The 22,411-nt window shown below is 40.8% G+C and overlaps 1 protein-coding gene across 1 annotated transcript in view; it reads left to right on the top strand.

Moving 5' to 3' along the window:
* ARHGAP42 (Rho GTPase activating protein 42) overlaps positions 1-22,411 on the top strand; it is a 337,489-nt gene that overhangs the window by 118,637 nt on the left and 196,441 nt on the right. The window contains exon 3 of the mRNA XM_068988830.1: positions 193-254. Coding sequence (XP_068844931.1) covers positions 193-254 — 62 coding nt within the window. The remainder of the gene's footprint in view (positions 1-192; positions 255-22,411) is intronic.

Genomic DNA, 22,411 nt, shown 5'->3' with positions numbered 1-22,411 from the left:
TCTTATCTATAACTTTTAGTCATTGAAATCCATTGTATATACTGTCTTGTGCTTATAGAAACATAAAACCACAGAATATATATATAAATTTATGAGTATCTTTATTGTAATGTTTATTCTTGTGCAGTTAGATACTGGCAATGTAGAGAGGTTAATGCCTTTTTTTTTTTTTTTAATTTATCTTTTAAATAGCTCAGTCACTAAAAGAATTCGCAAGACTACTCATCGCAGTAGAAGAAGAAAGGAGAAGACTGGTAAGTCTCTTCCCCATTTCTTAAGAATAAAGCTTTGTTTGGACATATTGAAAAGAAGAGCAGGCTTTCTGAATTACACTCAGCCATAACTCATTTTATAATATGATACACGTACTGAATATTACAGAAAAGAGTTGTAGGTATGATGATCAAATATTGCTAATAAGATGTACCATTTCTTTTTGTTTTATTTGGCCAGCAGATACAAATTTCATTCATTTTACTTTCCATTTAATTGTTCTGAAAATTAAAAGTATTGAACAAACTGCCAATAAGAAACCCATTCTAACTGAGCAGTCTGTGCTAAATAACCTTAGTGTTGTAGTGAAGACACATTACAAGCATTAAAGATAGTTCTCAGAAGAAGCAACTAACTTTGCCAGGGTGTTATCAGGAGACTTTCTGAAAAGGTGACGTTTGAATTGGGTCTTGAAGGCTGGGAAGATTGTGCTTGACTGGGAAGAGTGGGAAAACTTTCTACTTTGACAGATTAATTAATAAACAGTATCAGAGCATAGTTATTAGGAATACATTTATCACTAATATAAATGTATTAAGAATGCAAATCACAAAGATAGTTTTGTAACCATTGTGTTAAAAGTTCTGGTAGGCCCCTGTCTATGAACCAGGCTGCCCATTTGTGTATGGGAAAAATAGTAATATATAGTCCACAGGATCATTGTAAAGCTTTGTCAAAGTACCTGGCACATAATGAATAAGTGTTAATGGAGATAAAGATGTTGGTTGTCAGTTACAGTGAGGATTACAGACTTATTTAAAACATCATCTTTGATATCGCTGGCCTCACCACCTTGTTGAGATTCACATACATAATATGGTCAGACTGTGAATTCAATGTGCTGGGAAACCAGCACAGTTTGGTGTCATTTCGCCCACTGATGAGGAAGTGCAGTTTGAGAAGAGTGTCCTTAAGGTGGCCCTGACTTCTAGAGAGCATTGTCTGAGTTGAGGGAGATCATACAACTAGGGCATGGTAGTTATGTAAGTGACCCTGAGCAGGGGCCACAGGGTGAGAGAGTACTGTGTACATTTGTAGAATAAGGCAGAAGGTTCTTAGAAGGTAGTAGTAGAAGATTGGTTAGTAGTTTGTGGCATACGTAGGGTTTAAGAGCTGGGCTAAGAAGTTTTATTGTTTGTTACCAGTCCAGTCACTCAGTCGTGTCCTACTTGTTGCGACCCCATGGACTGCAGCATGCCAGGCCTCCCTGTCCATCACCAACTCCCAGAGCCTGCTCAAACTCATGTCCATTGAGTCAGTGATGCCATCCAACCATCTCGTCCTCTGTCGTCCCCTTCTCCTCCCACCTTCAATCTTTCCCAGCGTCAGGGTCTTTCAAATGAGTCAGTTCTTGCCATCGTGTGTCCAAAGTATTTGAGCTTTAGCTTCAGCATCAGTCCTTCCAATGAATATTCAGGACAGATTTCCTTTAGGATTGACTGGTTTGATCTCCTTGCAGTCCAAGGGACTTTCGAGAGTCTACTCCAACACCACAATTCAAAAGCATCAGTTCTTTGGTGCTCAGGTTTCTTTATGGTCCAACTCTCACATCCATACATGACTACTGGAAAAACCATAGCTTTGACTAGACAGACCTTTGTTGGCAAAGTAATGTCTCTACTTTCTAATATGCTGTCTAGATTGGTCATAACTTTTCTTCCAAGGAACAAGTGTCTTTTAATTTCATGTCTGCAGTCGCCATCAGTGATTTTGGAGCCCAAGAAAAGAAAATCTGTCACTGTTTGCACTTTTTCTCCATTTGCCATGAGATGATGGGACCAGATGCCATGATCTTAGTTTTCTGAATGTTAAGTTTTAAGCCAGCTTTTTTACTCTCCTCTTTCACTTTCATCAAGAGGCTCTTTCATTCTTCTTCACTTTCTGCCATAAGGGTGGTGTCATCTGCATATTTGCGGTTATTGATATTTCTCCCTTCAATCTTGATTCTAGCTTATGCTTCATCTAGCCAAGCTTCAACAGTCTTGTTGGATTCTAGCTTTTGCTTCATTCATCAGGATGGTAGGAGGGGCGAAATCACATTTAGAATCAAACCCCATACCCACCAGAGACACTTGAAGTGCTCAAACAAAACCTTGTGCACACCAGCACCCAGAGACCCCACAGAGACTGAGCCAGCCCTGCCTTTGAGTGTTTGAGTTGTTTGTGATAGTCTGTGGGAAAATTGCTAGAGTTTTTTGATAGAACGAGAGGATCAATGTGGGATTTACAAGAAATTAATTTGGTGGCTACGTGGGGGAGATACTATCGAGGAAGGATTGTTGTGGAGGAGGGGTGACCATATTTTATCAGGAAACATCAGCCTACCTTAGGTCTAGTCCCATCAGAGAGACAGCATGCAGTATAATCTAGATAGAGATCAGTCATTGTGGGAGACTGATCCTCTCCGGTTCAGTCTGTGGAGGTGACTTGACACTTTCAAGTGCTTTAAGTATAATCTTCACTCTGATTTTCTGAGCTTCACAAGAGAAGTTCAAGTACCATGGAGAGATGTGGGTAGTATGTGCACTTACGGCTCAGATCACAAGCTGATGATGGAAGTTGTAAAGAATGGTTAAGGAGACGTGAAAAAAAAAAGTTGGAAATTACATGGGAGTCAGGAAAATATAGTTGACCCTTGGACAGCATGGGATGCAACTGCCTAGGTCCAGGTATGCACAGATTTTCTTCAGTATTAGATACTGCAGTTCTATATGATTCACTGTTGGCTGAATCCATGGAGGCAGAGGGCCAACCATCAGTTACACATGGATATTCCACTGTGCCCCTAACTCCTGTGTTAGTTGGGGTTCTGCGTTGAGCAAGTCAAATCTTGTGCAAATAGTTGAGGAGAGTTATGAGTTTGATCTTGAGTGGCCTCAGCCTGCAGCAGCTTGAAGCACGGTTTTGGTTACCACTGGAGATTGAGGTTGGGTCACAGAAGTGAGAGCTGAATCCTAGCCACTAGACCACTAGGCACTGGTGACAAGGCCCTGGCCTGTCAGCTGTGTAGAGAGGAATTTCCACACAGAGACAGAAAGTAGTGAACAAAGTGCTTATTAGAAAAAGAGTATGTATGGTTAGATACACTGTTGGGCTCAGAGAGAGAGCCATGGCCTCGTGGTAGCTGGGGACACTTCGTTTTTGATCAGTCATCTTGCTCTGCGTGGTCCTGAGTCCGCGTTTAGTGTACCTCAGATCTTCCCACGTGCGCACGCGTCTCTCAGCCAGGATGGAGTCTTGCGAAGCAGCGTAAGGCTAGGTCGACATCACTTACTATGAGGTGACGCCCCCTCTCTGACCTCCAAGGAGCCTTTCTGTATGTACGTGCTCAGGAAAGTCTTCTTGACTTCGAGAATGAAGAATATGTGGTTTTTTATCTCTTATCTGGGCAGGGCTCAGCTCCTCTCGAGCTCCTGCTATTTGGAGTGTCTGTCCACAGGGGACAGACTCCAGCTTCTTAGCTTGGAGGCCCATCTGTCTCCTGCCTCGAGTCAACTAGCATGGGCTATAATTTTAGAAAATGTATAAAGAATATGTGAAAGTGTGTTGTAGCTTGCAAGAGGAAAATGAGCCAAGAGAATGTTCTTATTGCACTGAGGGGAGGCCTGTAAACATCAGGGGAAAAGCTCTCCTGTGCTGGAACAAAAAGGAGGATTGACTAAAACACAGAACTTTGGACAGTAAGTTGGTTGGTTGGACAGATGGATAATACTGTTAGGAAGAAATGGTCATCTGCTGTCAGTAGAAATAGTTTAGAACAGCCAGGAGCAGTTTCTACAAGAGGAAAGGGACCCCTGCCTAGGGATAAAGAGATGCTGAAGCTAGACATCATGAATATGTCCAGGAAAGATTAACGACCATGTTTTCAAAGATGTTTCTAACAGTATCCAGAGCCCTGGGTTGTGAGTGGTAAGAATAGTTGGGAAGTCAGGGGTTCAGGGGGTGGTTGGCCCAGAAGACATGGTGTTGGATTACAGGGCTGTGGATTCGTATATATATAATGATATGAGTACAGTGATGATTGAGGCAGGAGGATACTGACAGCCTTAGGAAGCAGAGAGGGCAAGCATGATGGCTTAATTGTATTGAAGGCTACACAAGGATCACAGGAGAGACAAGGCAGCTGTGATCAAGAGAGGGAGTTGAAACAGTGAACTTGGCCATGGCACTGGTTTGCATAGTGATAAACTTAAGGTGGAGCTGAGTAAAGAGAAAGTCCTTAGAAATTAAGCCTGAGCTTTGGCATTTGGATGTTTTATGAGCAGGATGTTGAGATTTAATATGATGACAGAATAAAGGGAGAAAACCAAGAAACTGGCTGAGGAATATGGTACCGTATTTCATAAGCCTTGGAGATGGAGATTGGCCTACTAGCTCATAGTGTTTCAAGGATCCATATTTCTGCCCTCAGCAGTGTCTCTCATGTTGGGGCAAGAAGGGAATTCTTTACTCATGAGTGAAGTCCTATTGTGGGTTTCGATTGCCTTACTTGTTGTTTCAGAGAAGGTCTGGGATAAAAAAAAGGCAAAATAATGAAGAAAAGTTTGAAAACACTCGTTTTAGAACTTGTGTGGGTATAGTTTATTCTATCGCATACTTCTCACTCAAAAATCCATCTTCCATGATTTGACATTCCCCAAGATGTCATTTGACACTTGCACAAGTGTAAGAAATAATTTAATAGCCTTTTGTAATGACTTTAGTAAAATTCTTATACTTGCAGTCAGGATATGGTATTGATTAGTGACATAGGCTTTTTTTTTTTGAAGTGCATCTTTATTGGAAATGCCCTTCAATGCTTTTGATTAGAGATGCCGTAGAACAGATGTCTTGGTGGAAATATTTTGAGATGATCCCCAGTGCAGAGAGGGAATTCTCAGCCATATAAATTTCCTGGTAAGATTGCTTCCATTTCCATACTTTCATAGGAACTGCTCTATTTTACTTCGGATCACAGCTGACTGGGCCGTGAAAATGATACCATTTTGCCCAGGCTGTTCAAAATTAGTATGAACAAATATTAACATATCAAGAGACCCCTCTGGGGAAGACTGAAATGCTCAGTTGAAGCCCTCCTCCGGAAGAGATCTTGGTAGCCTCCTCTTTGTTATTTCTACTGAAGCGCTGAATTTGACCCTTTCTCCTGTTGGCCTTTGGTCTCGAATCCCCTCTCCCAGAATTTCTGAAACTATCCTTCGCCCCCGCTCCTGCCGTTCCTGCCTTCTCAGTACTTTTCCTGTTTTCCTCTTCTCCATCCCGCTGGGTCTGCTTCTACTGTGTCTCTCTACAAGCTTCGTTTGAATTTTAGACCTTTGCATCCATCATTTCTTCTGCCTTGAGCAGCCTGATCCGTATCCTCCCATGAGAGCTTCCATTTTTTCCTCCAGACTTCACCTCCTGTACCTTGTGGGGGCCCGCACTTTCCATACAGTTTAAATTAGTCTCCTTTGGTTCTTATGTATTACAATAGAAATAGCTGCATTCATGCAGTTTGCATTCTGCTGGGAACAAACAGACATGTCAATAAATTAAATCTGAGGGAGGTAAATGCTAGAAATAAAACTAATGTAGCTGGTAGAATATGTTGCCATATTGAGATGAAGGAGATGAGGAAGAAATGGTTAAATATTGGATCTATTTAGATGCCTACTGGATATCCAAGTAGCCTTGTCAAAGGAGCGTATAGATATATGTGTCTGGAGTTCACGGGAGCAGGTGGAACTAGAGATATAAATTTAGACATTGTCAACATGTTGAGAGTGTTTAAAGCTGTGGGAATGTATGAGCTCACCCAGTCTGTGAGCGTGCAGACAGAAGAGACGAGGTGGGAGGGTCAAGCCCTGAGGTGTAGAATCCAGACTTTGTTCAGATGGGGTAGAATCAGCAAAGGAGGTGTGGATCCATAGCAGAATCAGGAGAAAGCTGTTTGGACAGCTTCTTCAAAGTCCCGTTTATTCTCCTGGTCTTAGTGGAGATGTCGAGTGATAATAAATAGCAGCTCCCACGCTGTGGACCAGTGGCTTTCCGCCTTCTTTCAGGATAGAGGCTCCACATCATCTGGTTTACCCTATGTTGCTCCTCCACCCCTGCCTCTGGGGCCCTCATTTTCTGGGGATTCTCAGTCCCTCACCTTGACAAAGAAAATTTTTGGTGTGTACATGTGTTGTTTGGTTGTTTTGAGTGTGGATGTGTGTGCGTTACAATGTAGATTTTGTCTCCAATTAAGGAAACAAAGCCATCTTTGTCCCCAGTTAAGGAACCTACAGCTTTGGAATATTGCAGCTTGTGTTTACCATGAACAATTTATGCAGGTGAATTTATTTCTTATAGGTTTCATTTTGATTAATGTAAGAAACCTCTTATTTTGACTGTTACTACCCACAGCATTTAACGTTTACATTGGGCCTATGTAAGTTATAAATTTTGCTTTAGGTTTGTTGACTTAAAAAAAATACACAACATGAGAGCTGCAAGTTAAGTTTTATTGGGGCTGGCTATAGGAAGACTGCAGCCTGGGAGACAGCACCTCAGATAGCTCTGAGAGACTGCTCCAAAGAGAGAGGGGGATGGTTGGTATATATGTGATTTTGGTAAAGGGGCAGTACATGCAATCAAGCACATGCATTTTTTGGGATGCTTCTGCTTGCCTTGTGAAGCTGCTGCTAGTCATGAGAAAGTTGTCACTGTGAAGGATTTTAGTGTTTTTCTAGGGATGTGGAGATACAAAAACTGGGCTTAGAAAACCAGCTCCTGAGAATATCTGTCTGAAGACCCGTCCTGCCCATTTCTGGGAGCACAGAGGGCCTCGTCCTGCTCTCCACTTGGAACCCCTTCGGGGCTGTTGGAGGTCAGCAGCTGCTGCAGTGCATGATTTAATCTTTGTAGGAGTGGATGGCAAGCACCCATGGCCAGTGCCAAGCTGTGGTGGACAGGTTTCTTGGGATTTATATTCTTTCTCTTCAGTGCCTATGTTAATCTTTTTTTTATTCTAGGGCAATGAAAGTACTTTACTGAAATGGCCTAGGTGTCGAGGCAATCTTTGGGAACAACAGCAGCAAAAAGATGAGATACTAGAAGGGGAAATGTATAACTCTAATAATCACTTCCTTTGTAAGAGTATTGAAACTTTTCCCTTGTTATACGTTGTTGTTGTTGTTATACTTTTTAAAAAAAAAGCGTAATCAGTCCTTGTTGTTGTTATTTGGTCTCTTAAGTCGTGTTCAACTCTTGTGATCCCAAGGACTGTAGCCCATCAAGCTATTCAGCCCCTGGGATTTCCCAGGCAAGGTTATTGGAGTCAGTTGCAATTTCCTTCTCCAAGGGATCGAAGCGACCCAGGGACTGAACCCTCGTCTCCTGCATTGGTAGATGGATTCTTTAGCACTGAGCCATCAGAGGAACCCCATAATCAGTCCTATAAAGAGTTAATAAGGGATGAAATCAAAATAGTTTTAGATTGGCATTAAAAAAGGGAAAATTGTGTCAAATATAAATTACTTGATTTTTGATGTCTCTTATATGAGTCTTTAGAGGGTTTCCCTGGTGGCTCAGTGGTGAAGAATCTTCCTGCTAATGCAGGAAACACAGGTCCAATCTCGGTGGGGAAGTTACCCTGAAAGAAGAAAATAACAATCCATTCCAGTATTCTTGCCTGAGAAATCCCATGGACAGAGGAGCCTGGTGGGCTACTGTCCATGGGGTTGCAAAGAGACAGACATGACTGACGACAGGCACAAATTTAATCTGCAAGCAACCTTAAGGTGTATGTTATTAACAGATCCATTTTAAAGAGGAGAAAAGTCAAAGTCATATATGATGAGTGATACACAAGTGTTCAACCCCAGGCTTTTGGGCTTCACAGCCTTCACATAATCCATACAGGTAGAGGCTAAGACTTTTTAAACTAAAAACTGCATAACAATAGCAGAACATATGTCATAATACAGTATGTGAAATGCTCTATTAAGTGCTGTAGGTTTATTAGTTGAATCTTACAAAAATTAGGAAAAGAACACAGGTATTACAAGTTTTGAAATTAAATTTTCAGTTTCCTCTTATTTAAACAGACAGTTAATTCAGTAATCCATTGATAGTTTTCTCATTACATTTTGACATGTGAGAGCCTAAGTCTTTCCCCACTCCTTTGAACCAAGAATTCATGAAATTGAAGAATATTTTAAATGTTGAGGAAATTGCACATCCTTATTTCTCTCAGTGCAAGATTTTCCTTTGTTAAATGGAAAATTTGCTATAAAGTTTTGCATTGCACATATGCTGTCCATAGATGATATTGATTAGTCTCTCAGTTTCTGGCATTGATGCTGTTATATGCTGAAGTCCGATTTTCTGTGAAGTAATCCAATTCCTTTCATTATCTCAGATAAATAAATGCCAAAATTCCACATATATGAGTATGGATTATGTTTCTAGTATGTCCTAGGTTAACATTTATTAGAAAAAAGCTAGATATGCTTGCCTACATGCCAACATTTTTATATAACCATGTCACCTGAAATTTAAAAAAAAAACCCAAAACTCAATTTTCCATGTACAGAGTTCTAATTTTTCACTTTATTGAAAAAAAGTAGAGGCTTCCCGTGATTTCCCTGATTTTCAGTTATTTAGTGAAATATTAAAAGGTAGGATTGAGAGGTGGCAGGTCATACATAATTCATCATGACTGCAATGACGGTGGCTTTTATTTTTTATTGCTCATAGTCCCAGTATTGATTTATAATTTTTAGAGTGTGCAAAGTGCTTTCATATATATTTTTATTTATCCTCTGAGAATCTGAAACTGAGCTCAGACTCTGAGTGAGGCACTGAAAGGGATACATGCCACTAGTAAGTGACAGAGTCTAAGACATAGGACTCAATTTCAGGTCTTTGGACTTCAGCCCACTGTTCTGTTGGATCCTGTGTGTTCTTTTTTACTTAAATTTTAAACACTTTGAGGACAAAGGCCTGATCTGCTTTATATTCTTTTTCTTTTATATATCAGGTGTTCTGAAAACTACTTCGGTTGTCCCAAAATTTACTCCTTTACAGAAAAAGAAAAGGTGTCTTTGAAAGTTATTGTAGTTTCTCATTTACCGTTTCTCAGATTGTCTATCTTATTTCATTATGGTTAAAAGGGCAATAAACTTTCTTTGGGTAAATTTTGTTAATTTTGTGTGAAGGCCTTGAATAGAATAATTGCTAGGGTTTCAGAAAATGCCTCAAAGTGCTCATATTTGCGAATTATGTCTTTTGCTTCTATAACTGAAAAAGACTTAGCACACTTAATGATTAGAAATGTCTGTCAAAATTCTGAAAAGATCTTCAAATAGTTGTAGTATAGGTGTCAGACAGGGAAGCTGTCCTAGAAGGCTGCCTTCAAGCCATTCCCTGCTTGTTCATGCTTCTGCACACGGTGTAGGAAGGGGGATGAAGGACAGGAAGCTGAGACTTGATCGTTGTGCTATGTGCTTGCTCTCCAAGAAGAAGAGCAGCTTGTTCCTTCTGTAATTAAATGAAGGTTTGTATGCTATTGTAAGTTTTGCTTTCCTGGCTAGCAATCAGCAGAGGGAACTAAGATAGCCCTGATTTTGAACCATATTTGCATTTACGTATACCACTTTCATTAACATTTGGGCATACTTTTTTTTTTTTTTTTTCATTTGCTTGACACCATTCTCACAGCTGATATGTCATGGGTGTCTATCAAATGGCTAGATTTAAAGATTTGTAAATGGATACGTGACAGTAAGCATCCAGTCTTTATATTTTCCTATTTCCCAAGACCTCTTTTATTTTTTTAAGATTAACCTTGACCGTCTGGAAGGATTTAGGGGAACTTTTCCACCAGATAGTGCTATTTTAAAAGCCATCAATTTAAAATAGGATACATGAATAACAGACTTCTACTTTTTTTTTTCTCCTCTCAAGACATAAGCTATATTAAATATATCCCTTTTAGTTTTGCTGCTTTGGCATGAACCTTTGGGGGTTAGGTGGTGTTTGTGGCTGCAAGAGTCTACTCCTGGGCACAGCACCTGTGCTCCCCATGTCTTCCCTCCTGTCTGTGGTCCTCCTGTCTTCCTGCCTTTGCTATTGACCCCAGGTGTATAGGCTTTACTTTGAATTCTGACAGTTGTGTATGTCATATTTTCAAAAATACATTTATTCTGTGGGGTTGGTCATCATATTTCACTGATACATTTGGGTATGTGTTAGTCTTTACTATGTTTATATACATCCATATGTTTTGATTTCTTTTTTGATAGTTAAGAAGCACAAAGATACTTTGATACCATAAATAGTAAATGTATAGTCACTTTGGCAGCATACCCCAACGTTGTAAGATCTGGATTGGGCATTTAATTTTAAAAGGCAAAGAAAATAAACCTAAGTAGACATAAATTAGACTGGAAAAACAGAGGTAAAAGATAAGCATGAGGGGAAGTTTTGCAAGTTATGACAAAGCTGTTGATGGTTTGGAGATATCAGTGGACAGACCAAACAGATATTCAGAAATAAGAGGTTGGGATACTCTTCAGTGAGGAAAAGGTTTTCGTTTTCACGATTAAACCACAGAGTCATGTTGTTTCAGCTTCACAGAAGGAATTGCATATTTAATTACCATCAAGATAAAAGAGAATGAAAACTTTTTTAATTACACTTTAAACAAATTTTTGAGATGATTATAAATTCATGTACACTTGAATAACAGAGAGGAATAACACAGAGAAATCCTGTGTATTTTTTAACCAGTTTCTCTCAATGGTGAGATTTTGTAAATATACAGTGTAATAATTTTACTTTAACTTGTAATACTAACTTAACAGCAAAGTCATAAACTTGCCATTTGTCCTAGAATCAGGACTCACTGTCTCAAGACAAAGTCTGACACTTAATGGATTCTCACCAACATGCTTTGTGTCCCTTCAGGACGGATTCTGTCATTTGTGTGTCATTCAGGACACTCATTTGCACCCTGGCAGGGAAGACAGTGGGATGTCTCAGTTATCTGTGGGAAGGGCTGGGTTGCATGTGGGATCCAGGAACAGCTAGCTTCATCAGCTCTTTCAGAAGAGAGGGCTTTTTTTGTCTCTTTCATGAGCTGTCAGCTTCATTCTCTCAATTGGCTTCTTCCACATGGAGATTCATAAACATTGCTTCCGTGCCTCACAGACATTGTTTCTGGAGAAGCCCTGTCTAGTTTCCATTGGGGTGTGTGTGTGTGTGTGTGTGTGTGTGTGTGTGTATGTGTATGTGTAGTTGCTTAATTGTGTCTGACCGTTTCTGATCCCATGGACTACTATAGCCTGCCAGACTCCTCTGTCCATGGAATTCTCCAGGCAAGAATACTGAAGTAGGTTGCCATTCCCTTCTCCAGGGGATCTTCCCGTCCCAGGGATCAAACCTAGGTCTCCTGCGTTGCAGGCAGATTCTTTACCTCTGAGACACCAGGGGTGCTGTTTCCATTGGTAAACTATTAGTAAAAAAAAATGAAAAACTTCATTGGTAACTATTACAAATTCCATTCAGTTCAGTTCAGTTCAGTCGCTCAGTTGTGTCCGACTCTTTGCGACCCCATGAATCACAGCACGCCAGGCCTCCCTGTCCATCATCAACTCCTGGAGTTCACTCAGACTCACGTCCATCGAGTTGGTGATGCCATCCAGCCATCCCATCCTCGGTCATCCCCTTCTCCTCCTGCCCCCAATCCCTCCCAGCATCAGAGTCTCTTCCAATGAGTCAACTCTTCGCATGAGGTGGCCAAAGTACTGGAGTTTCAGCTTTAGCATCATTCCTTCCAAAGAACACCCAGGGCTGATCTCCTTCAGAATGGACTGGTTGGATCTCCTTGCAGTCCAAGGGACTCTCAAGAGTCTTCTGCAACACCATAGTTCAAAGGCATCAATTCTTCAGCGCTCAGGTTTTTCACAGTCCAACTCTCACATCCATACATGATCACAGGAAAAACCATAGCCTTGACCAGACGGACCTTTCTTGGCAAAGTAATGTCTCTGCTTTTCAATATGCTGGTCAATAGGTCTCTGCTTTTCAATATGCTGGTCAAAGTAATGTCTCTGCTTTTCAATAGGTTGGTCGTAACTTTTCTTCCAAGGAGTAAGTGTCTTTTAATTTCATGGCTGCAGTCACCATCTGCAGTGATTGTGGAGGCCCCCCAAATAAAGTCTGACACTGTTTCCACTGTTTCCCCATCTATTTCCCATGAAGTAAAGGGACCAGATGCCATGATCTTTGTTTTCTGAATGTTGAGCTTTAAGCCGACTTTTTCACTCTCCTCTTTCACTTTCATCAAGAGGCTTTTTAGTTCCTCTTCACTTTCTGCCATAAGGGTGGCGTCATCTGCATATCTGAATTTATTGATATTTCTCCTGGCAATCTTGATTCCAGCTTGTGCTTCTTCCAGCCCAGTGTTTCTCATGATGTACTCTGCATATAAGTTAAATGAGCAGGGTGACAATATACAGCCTTGACGCACTCCTTTTCCTATTTGGAACCAGTCTGTTGTTCCATGTCCAGTTCTAACGGTTGCTTCCTGACCTGCATATAGGTTTCTCAAGAGGCAGGTCAGGTGGTCTGGTGTTCCCATCTCTTTCAGAATTTTCCACAGTTTATTGTGATCCACAGAGTCAAAGGCTTTGGCATAGTCAATAAAGCAGAAATAGATGTTTTTCTGGAATTCTCTTGCTTTTTCCATGATCCAGTGGATGATGGCAATTTGATCTCTGATTCTTTTGCCTTTTTGAAACCAGCTTGAACATCTGGAATTTCATGGTTCACATATTGCTGAAGCCTGGCTTGGAGAATTTTGAGCATTACTTTGCTAGCATGTGAGATGAGTGCAATTGTGTGGTAGTGTGAGCATTCTTTGGCATTGCCTTTCTTTGGAATTGGAATGGAAACTGACCTTTTCCAGTCCTGTGGCCACTGCTGACTTTTCCAAATTTGCTGGCATATTGAGTGCAGCACTTTCACAGCATCATCTTTCAGGATTTGAAATAGCTCCACTGGAATTCCATCACCTTCACTAGCTTTGTTCATAGTAATGCTTTCTAAGGCCCACTTGACTTCACATTCCAGGATGTCTGGCTCTAGGTGAGTGATTATACCATCATGGTCATCTTGGTTGTGAAGCTCTTTTTTGTACAGTTCTTCTGTGTATTCTTGCCACCTCTTCTTAATATCTTCTGCTTCTGTTAGGTCCATACCATATCTGTCCTTTATTGAGCCCATCTTTGCATGAAATGTTCCCTTGGTATCTCTAATTTTCTTGAAGAGATCTCTAGTCTTTCCCATTCTGTTGTTTTCATATTCCATTATTTAACTATTAATAAAAAAAATTTTTTAAGCCTCTGATTGGCCCAGTCAAGATCACTTAAAGACCCTTGACCAATCACTCAAAGCCCAGGGGACTGAGTATGTTTTATGTGTTCCTCTAAATATGAGTATTATTTTCAGAAATGAAGAAATTACTGTAATTTAGATAATTACCCAACTCTTGTCTATTATAGTATGGTCATGGCCTTAGGACATTTCCAGTTAATGTTATTTGAGCAGAATATTATGATACTGAATTGTGCCTGAACTGTGTATATGTCTGACATTTTAAAGGACTTAGAAACATAATACTCACCATCCAAACATTAGAAACATTCACAGGAGTCAGGCAGGAATTGTGTTTTTCACTCAGTCATGTCTAACTCTTCCCAACCCCATGAACTCTAGCCCTCCAGGCTCCTCTGTCCATCAAATTCTCCAGTCAACAATACTGGGATGGGTTACCATTTCCTTCTCCAAGGGATCTTCCCAACCCACGGACAGAACCCAGGTCTCCTGTGTTGCAGGCAGATCCATGAGGATCCTTATATACTAGTATTAATGCTACTTAAATTCATTATTATTTTGGAGGGGACCTAATCTATGGAGTAAAATAAAAGCAGAGGCATAGAAAATGTAGGACTTAATTTTGTTTCCTTCGTTTATAATTTATTGATGTGATTTTCCTACATAGAATATCTTCAATAATCTACAGAGCATTTATTAGAGATATGAGCCTAGCCAGGTGGATAGAATATATATGTATATGAATATATATAATATAATTCATATATATAATTTATATACCAATATAATTCATATATATGAATCTTATTTCTATACACCATCTCAAAATTACAACAAAAGAATAAGATATTTAAGAATAACTCAACAAAGGATGTATAGGACTTTTATGTGTGAAATTCCAATGCTTTATTGTAAGGAATTAAAGGATAACTAAACAGAAAGCAATACTGTGAGTCAGTTAAAAAGAATGATTTCAACCAGCATTCCTTTTCCCCTCAGCTATACCAGACAGACAAGAGAGTTTTACTGTAACAATCTAACTTAACCAATTTGATCAACTTTTTACTCCCTGGAGAAGGAAATGGCAACCCACTCCAGTATTCTTGCCTGGAGAATCCCATGGATGGAGGAGCTTGGTGGGCTACAGTCCACAGGTCGCAAAGAGTTGGACACGACTGAGCGACTTCACTGTTACTAGTGTGGTGGTAAACCACAGGCTATTGCTAGCGATAGTGTATTTCCTTCTTTCATTTGGAAAATGTGGTCAAGTAGGAAACCTTACTCTAATCATATTTCTAAACTTCTGCCAAACCTTTGGATCTAAGATATTTTCAGCAACAGAAACACTGTTGTTTGAAACGCTGAGGCACTCTTCATTTGTATAACCATATCTAACTAAGTTGGTTGTGGAACAGTGCTTTACATAGTTATTATTATGTTTCTATTCAAGCCTCTCATAGTAAAATATCCCCACTGATCTGAAACTTTTAATTCTGTTCACATTATATTTCATTCACAGTATAATTTCTACTTGCCACACATAACAGAATTCTGTTAAAGCGATGCATATAAAATCTATTTTTCCTACTCAGCATGAAACCAGAACGCAGAGTTGGGAAAATCTTGATTCCAGTTGTTGACATCAAGTAAAGCAGTAAGCTTCTTAGAATTATGGTTTCTTTTTTTATAAATGAAGAATATTCTGTGTTTCCCAGAGTGTAAAATGGAAACCACCAGCAATATAATTAAGCATTATATGAATGAAAAATTTACATTTTAGTAGTTCCATGCTTATTTTAATATGTACTGAATAAAGAACAACTCTGAGTTTAATGGAAATTATTGTTTTGCAGTAAGCATAGTAAAAGAAGTGGATCGATTTATAAGTAAAAATATAGGACATGGATATGGCCCAAACTGTGGAAGTCGTATATGAGTGACTGAAATTTTGGAATCCATGGAATAGGTGATATGTGTGCTATAAATGTTCTGGACTTTGATTGTCTTCTCTGACTGAATACTTTGCTAGACATAACCAATAACTACCCTCCAAGTTCACCACCTCATTTATGGAGCTCATATTGAAAAAAAAAGAACTATGCCCTAGGCTATCTGATTTCAGTTTCTTATGAAAGAATAAGCCTTCATATAGTAAACACATTAGTGATAGGTTAAGCCAGATTCTGCTTGTATCTTACACCAAAAAAATTGAAGCTGTCAATAGTAGAATTTGGATACCTTTATAAACAAAGCAGGTGGTAGACCAGTGTGCATAGCGTGGTTTTTTATTTATGAAGCAGAGCTTCTGTAATTTTTTGCACTGAAGTAGTTGGGAAAGATAGCAGTCATTTATTCACCAAATGCTGATTTTCTTCTCCAGGAGCTAAGACACAGCTGGGTGGTTATCTCCTAAATATAAATACCAGTCAGGAGGCCAGTTAAGTTATTTCATTGGGTTGGAGACCATGGTAATCTGCACCAGGATGAAAGCATTGAAAGCAGTCAGATTCTGGGCAGAAAGACTTACCTGTCTTGCAGTTGGCAGGAGCAGACAGTGTCAGATGGTAACACGTGCTCTGGACAAAGGAATGCGAACGAGGATGGAGAGGAGGGAGGATGCCAGGTGTGTTTTGACATAGGCTGGTCAGAGGAAGGCTCACGATCAGGTGTCGCTCAAGCAGCAGCCAGACGAAAGAGTGGGTGGTTTCTCCTGCAGGTCTCGGTGGTGGTGCCGATGGCTCAACAAGTGCAGAGACCTTGAGGCTGGAGAGTGGCTGGGGTTTGAGAAACAGCACCTGGGCCAGTGTGGTTGAATCACAGGAGCAGACAGGAAAGTGGGCAGAGGGGCAGTGGGTGGGGTGGGATGTGAGGAGTGTGTAGGGCTTCGCCAGGGGTTGGTCTGTTGCTCTGTGGAAGGGTCAACAGAGGACAGACGTGAACTGATCTAGAATTTTAAGTGATTACCTGACTGTTGTATAGTGCGGACCACACAGCTAGGTGGTTATCTCCTAACTATGAATACCAGTCAGGAGGCTATTTTAGTTATTCCAGTAGGTTCGAGACCATGGTCATTTGCACCAGGATGAAAGTGGTGGAAGCCGTCTGATTCTGGGCTTATTTTGCAGGTGATACTAACATGGCTTGCTGCTTGATCACATACAGATTGAAAGAAAAAAGGCAACTCTGCTTCACAGACAGAGGTTCTCCACTTCAGCACTTTTGACATTTGGGGCCAGATAAATTTTTGTTATGGAAGTCTTCCTGGTGCACTGTAAGGATGTTCAGTGAGTTCCCTGGCCTCTGTACTCTGGATTGAAGTGCCTCTTTCCTTTCCTTCCAATTTATGTAGTGAAAAATGCCTTTCAGACATTTTATACCCTGGGAGGCAAAGTTCACCCATGGAAAACCACCAGGTTTGGGCCTGATGGGATTGAGAAATGGAGTACTTCCTGCCATATCAGTAAACAAAAACGTCACAGTCATCAGCTGCTGCAGCCACCACGGATGGTGAGCTACTGAACCCTGAGGGAATTCAGGAAAAAAACAAAGAATACCTGCCAGCTAGCAGACATCAAGGGCTTTCCCCACGGCTCACCAGGTGAAGAATCTGCCTGCAGTGCAGGAGATGTAGGAGGTGAAGGTTCAACCCCTGAGTCTTGACATCCCCTGGAAGAGGGCATGGCAACCCATTACAGTATTCTTGCCTGGAGAATCCCATGGACAGAGAAGCTTGGCAGGCTACAGTCCAGAGGGTCACAAAGAGTCAGATAAGACTGAAGTGGCTAAGCATGCATAATTGACAGAATTACAAATGTGTAGAAAATTTTGAGTTAAAGATTCCTGGGACTGCCACATTGAATATTAACAAGACAAAGTTTTAATTGTGGAGAGATCTCAAGAAAATTAGAGGTACCAAGGGAACACTTCATCCAAAGATGGCACAATAAACGACAGAAATGGTATGGACCTAAACAGAAGCAGAAGATATTAAGAAGAGGTGCAAAGAATAAACAGAAGAACTGTGTGAAAAAGATCTTCATGATCCAGATAATCATGATGGTGTGATCACTCACCAAGAGCCACATATTCTGGAGTGCAAAGTCAAGTGGGCCTTAGAAAGCATCACTATGAACAAAGCTAGTGGAGGTGATGTTCCAGTTGAGCTGTTTCAAATCCTAAAAGATAATTCTGTGACAGTACTACACTCAATATGCCAGCAAATTTGGAAAACTCAGCAGTGGCCACAGGACTGGAAAAGATCAGTTTTCATTTCAATCCCAAAGAAAGGCAATGCCAAAGAATGCTCAAAACTACCATATAATTGCACTCATCTCATATGCTAGTAAAGTAATGCTCAGAATTCTCCAAGCCAGGCTTTAACAGAGAACTTCCAGATGGTCAAGCTTGATTTAGAAAAGGCAGAGGAACCAGAGATCAAATTGCCAACCTCCACTGGATCATCGAAAAAGCAAGAGAGTTCCAGAAAAACATCTACTTCTGCCTTATTGATTATGCCAAAGGCTATGAATGTGTGGATTGCAACAAACTGTGGAAAATTCTTAAAGAGATGAGAATACCAGACCACCTGACCTGCCTCTTGAGAACTCTATATTCAGATCAGGAAGCAACAGTTAGAACTGGACATGAAACAACAGACTGGTTCCAAATAGGGTAAGGAATACATCAAGGCTGTATATTGTCACCCTGCTTATTTAATTTATATGCAGAGTACATCATGAGAAATGCTGGGCTGAATGGAGCACAAGCTGGAATCAAGATTGCCGGGAGCAATATCAATAACCTCAGATATGCAGATGACACCACCCTTATCTCAGAAAGTGAAGAAGAACTAAAGAGCCTCTTGATGAAAGTAAAAGAGGAGGATGAAAAAGTTGGCTTAAAACTCAACATTCAGAAAACTAAGATCATGGCATCTGGTCCCTTCATGGCAAATAGATGGGGAAACAGTGACAGATTTATTTTTGGGGGCTCCAAAATCACTGCACATGGTGACTGCAGCCATGAAACTAAAAGACACTTGCTGCTTGGAAGAAGAGTTATGAACAAGCTAGACAGCATATTACACAGCTTGGACATTACTTTACCGACAAAGGTCCATCTAGTCAAAGCTATTGTTTTCCAGTAGTCATGTATGGTTGTGAGAGGACTTATAAAGAAAGCTGAGCACCAAAGAATTGATGCTTTTGAACTGTGATGTTGGAGAAGACTCTTGAGAGTCCCTTGAACTGCAAGGAGATCACTCCTGGGTGTTCGTTGGAAGGACTGATGTTGAAGCTGAAACTCTAATACTTTGGCCACTTGATACGAAGAGCTGACTCATTGGAAAGAGACCAATGCTGGGAAAGATTGAAGGTGAGAGGAGAAGGGAATGACAGAGGATGAGATGGTTGGATGTCATCACTGACTCAATGGACATGAGCTTGAGTAAACTCAGGGAGTTGGTTTTGGACAGGGAAGCCTGGTGTGCTGCAGTCCATGGTGTTGCAAAGAGTCATAACTGAGCAACTGAACTGAACATATAATGGCTTTTTTCACTTAGTGTAATATCCTCAATGTTTGTCCATGTTGTAACATGTATCACAATTCTTCCTTTGTACGACTGAATAATATTCCATTGTATGTATATACGGCATTTTGTTTGTCCAACTATCTGTTGATAGTTTCCATCTGTTGATGGAAGCTTGGGTTGCTTGCATCTTTTGACTATTGTGAATAATGCCGCTATAAATATAGAGTGTAAAGTTCTCTTTGAGATTCTGCTTACAATCCTTTAAATTTTATGAGGAACCACAGTATTGTTTCCCATAGGGGCTGCACCATTTTACATTCTCATCATCAGTGCATAAGGGTTCCTGTTTCTCTACATCTTGGCTAATATTTACCCTAACACTTGCTGTTTTCCTTTTTTTTTTTTTTTTTGATAGTAGCCATCTTATTTGGTAGGCTCCCCTGGTGGCTCAGATGGGAAGGAATCCACCTGCATTGTCAGAGACCTGGATTCGATCCCTGGGTTGGGAAGATCCCCTGGAGGAGGACATGGCAACCCACTCCAGTATTCTTGCCTGGAATCCCACGGACAGAGGAGCATGGCGGCTTACAGTCCATGGGGTCACAAAGAGACGGACATGAGTGACTAGCACTTTCACTTTTCATCTCATTTGGTATGACAACTTTAGTGTTTAAGTTTGCTTCCAGGTATGGTTGGGGTGGGCAGGCATATATGCTTTATATCCATGAATTTACAAGGTTAACAGGTAGTGAATGTTTTAAAGCAACAGGAAATGCTGAGTGTTTCAGAAGACACTGATGCAGAGTATGCTTTGTGATAGGGTGAGGTGAGGTGAGGTGAAGTCGCTCAATCGTGTCCGACTCTTTGTGACCCCGTGGACTGTAGCCTGCCAGGCTCCTCCGTCCAGGGGATTCTCCAGGCAAGAATACTGGAGTGGGTTGCCATTTCCTTCTCCAGGGGATCTTCCCAACCCAGGGATCGAACCCAGGTCTCCCGCATTGGAGGCAGACGCTTTAACCTCTGAGCCACCAGGGAAGCCCTTTTTTTAAAAAATGTTTTGGCATTGTCTACCCTATCAAAAAAAATTTTTTTTTATGTTTTGGCATTGTGATAGGGTAGACAATGCCAAAACATAAAAAAAAAAAATTTAGTCTGCATTTTAAATTATTAAATCATTAAGAATGATGATCATTGTGCAAACAAAAGTCTAAAGTGTATTTACTCAATGGATAATTCAGTCATTTGAAGCTTCATTATTTTAATTGGCAGCAGTTAAGTAACATTAATTTACTTTACCTTTTATTCTTTTCAGTCAAAGATTTAAAAGGTTTTACTGCCAGCTTCAAGAAGCAGGCTATAAAAATTAAGATAGTTTGATATTTTCATGCAGACCATCTGTTGTTGTAACTGGAGCTTGAGCAGGGCTGAGATGCCATAATGGGGGAAGATAAAACCGGGAGGTTTGGCAGCTTCATAGATCTGATCGTGGCATGGTCGGGCATGTGTTCACATGTGGAAGGGTAGGCCATGAACAAAGGGTGGTAAGTCTGCAAGAGAAACAACTATTATACAAGACTGGCGAAGTGTCACACTACCAAAGCTTGTTTCATCAGAAGTGAATCCAGGCAGTCGGTAGAGATGTGGGGCCTGGATCTTCAGAGCAGAGTTGTTTACAGTTGGAAGAGAGCAGTGATTCTTGACCTGGCACTGTTGACATTGGGCAGAATGATTCCTTAATGTTGAAGATCAACTTGAGCATTGTAGGATGGTCAGCAGCATCTCTCTCCTCTGCTAAATGCCAGTAACACACATCTGCCCCAGCGCCCCCAGTTGGACAAGCCAAGATGTCTCCAGACATTGCCAGATGTCCCCAGTTGAGAACCAGTGGACTAAGTGTTTACTAGGGAGCCATTCTCATATATTTAGTGTGTGTGTACGTGTGTGCTCAGTCACTTCACTTGTGTCTGACTCTTTGTGACGCTAGGGACTGTAGCTTTCTCTGTTCAAGGGATTCTCCAGGCAAGAATACTGGAGTGGGTTGCTGTGCCCTCCTCCAGGGGATGTTCCTGACCCAGGGATCGAGCTTGCATCTCTTATGTTTCCTGCATTGGCAGGCGAGTTCTTTACCACTGGCACTGCCAGGGCAGCCCCAGTGTATCTACTAGTCACTCCTTAACATGATCTGACTTACTATAGTTAATTGGGGATGCTTACTGGCCTTGTCTCCTAGACTTAAAAATTCCCGATTTCTTATCTTTATTCTCTTTAGTACCTAATGTTGTCTATTGTATAATCAGTTGAAGTTCAGGAAATGGTTGCTAAATTGATTTCAGAAGTATTTCAGCAAATGTTATTTTTTCCAACTTGATTAGAAATTTCTTAAAGTCAAATAAAATGTTTTACTTGTTTATACAATAACTAATGTTGCTTAATCCCTTCTTATATGCCAGACCACTGTTAAGCACTTTGCTTGCATGTACTTATTTAATCCTCACCTTCACTGTGTAAGCTAAGTTCTAGTATGATCTTCATTTTTTAAAATTAATTAATTTACTTATTTTTTGGTTGTGCTGGGTCTCTATTGCTGTGTGTGAGCTTTCTCTAGTGGTGGTGAGTGGGGGCTTCTCTCCGTTGTGGTGCATGGGCTTCTCATTGCGGTGTCTTCTCTTGTTGTGGAGCACTGGCTCTAGGCATGTGGACTTCTGTAGCTGCAGCACGCAGGCTCAGTAGTTGTGGCACTTGGGCTTGATTGCCCACAGTGTGTGGAATCTTCCCAGACCAGGGATTGAACCCATGTCCCCTGCATTGGCAGGTGGATTCTTATCCACTGCACCACTAGTAAGTCCATATCTGGATTTTTATACGTGGAAAAATTGAGGCCTATGTATTGCTGATGTTTATAAGTAGCAGAACTGAAAATTTAACCTGTGTCCAGAAGTGCAGCTCTAAACTGCACTCACGACTGTTTCTGCAGCCAAACAGTTCTCAGGTCCTTGTGTGAGGTCTTCAGTGAATGACTGCATAGAACCAACCCAATATAGTAGCCATCTGTCTGTAGGAGTGTTGTCAGAGTTCCAACCTAGCATGTCAAGAACTTTCATTTCTTCCCAGGTATTGCTTTTGTGAAACCATAATTTCATGTTACAAGCATTCCTGTTGGCACCAATAGACTAAGGACAGGTTGGAGACCACAGGAGAAGGGAAGTATATTGCCCACCATTCTTTCTCTTTTGGAGTTATCTGGCTCAC

This window comes from Capricornis sumatraensis, chromosome 16 (assembly GCF_032405125.1).
Source record: "Capricornis sumatraensis isolate serow.1 chromosome 16, serow.2, whole genome shotgun sequence".
NCBI classification, from domain to species: Eukaryota; Metazoa; Chordata; class Mammalia; order Artiodactyla; family Bovidae; genus Capricornis; species Capricornis sumatraensis.
This window is presented reverse-complemented; position numbering and strand designations above follow the sequence as displayed.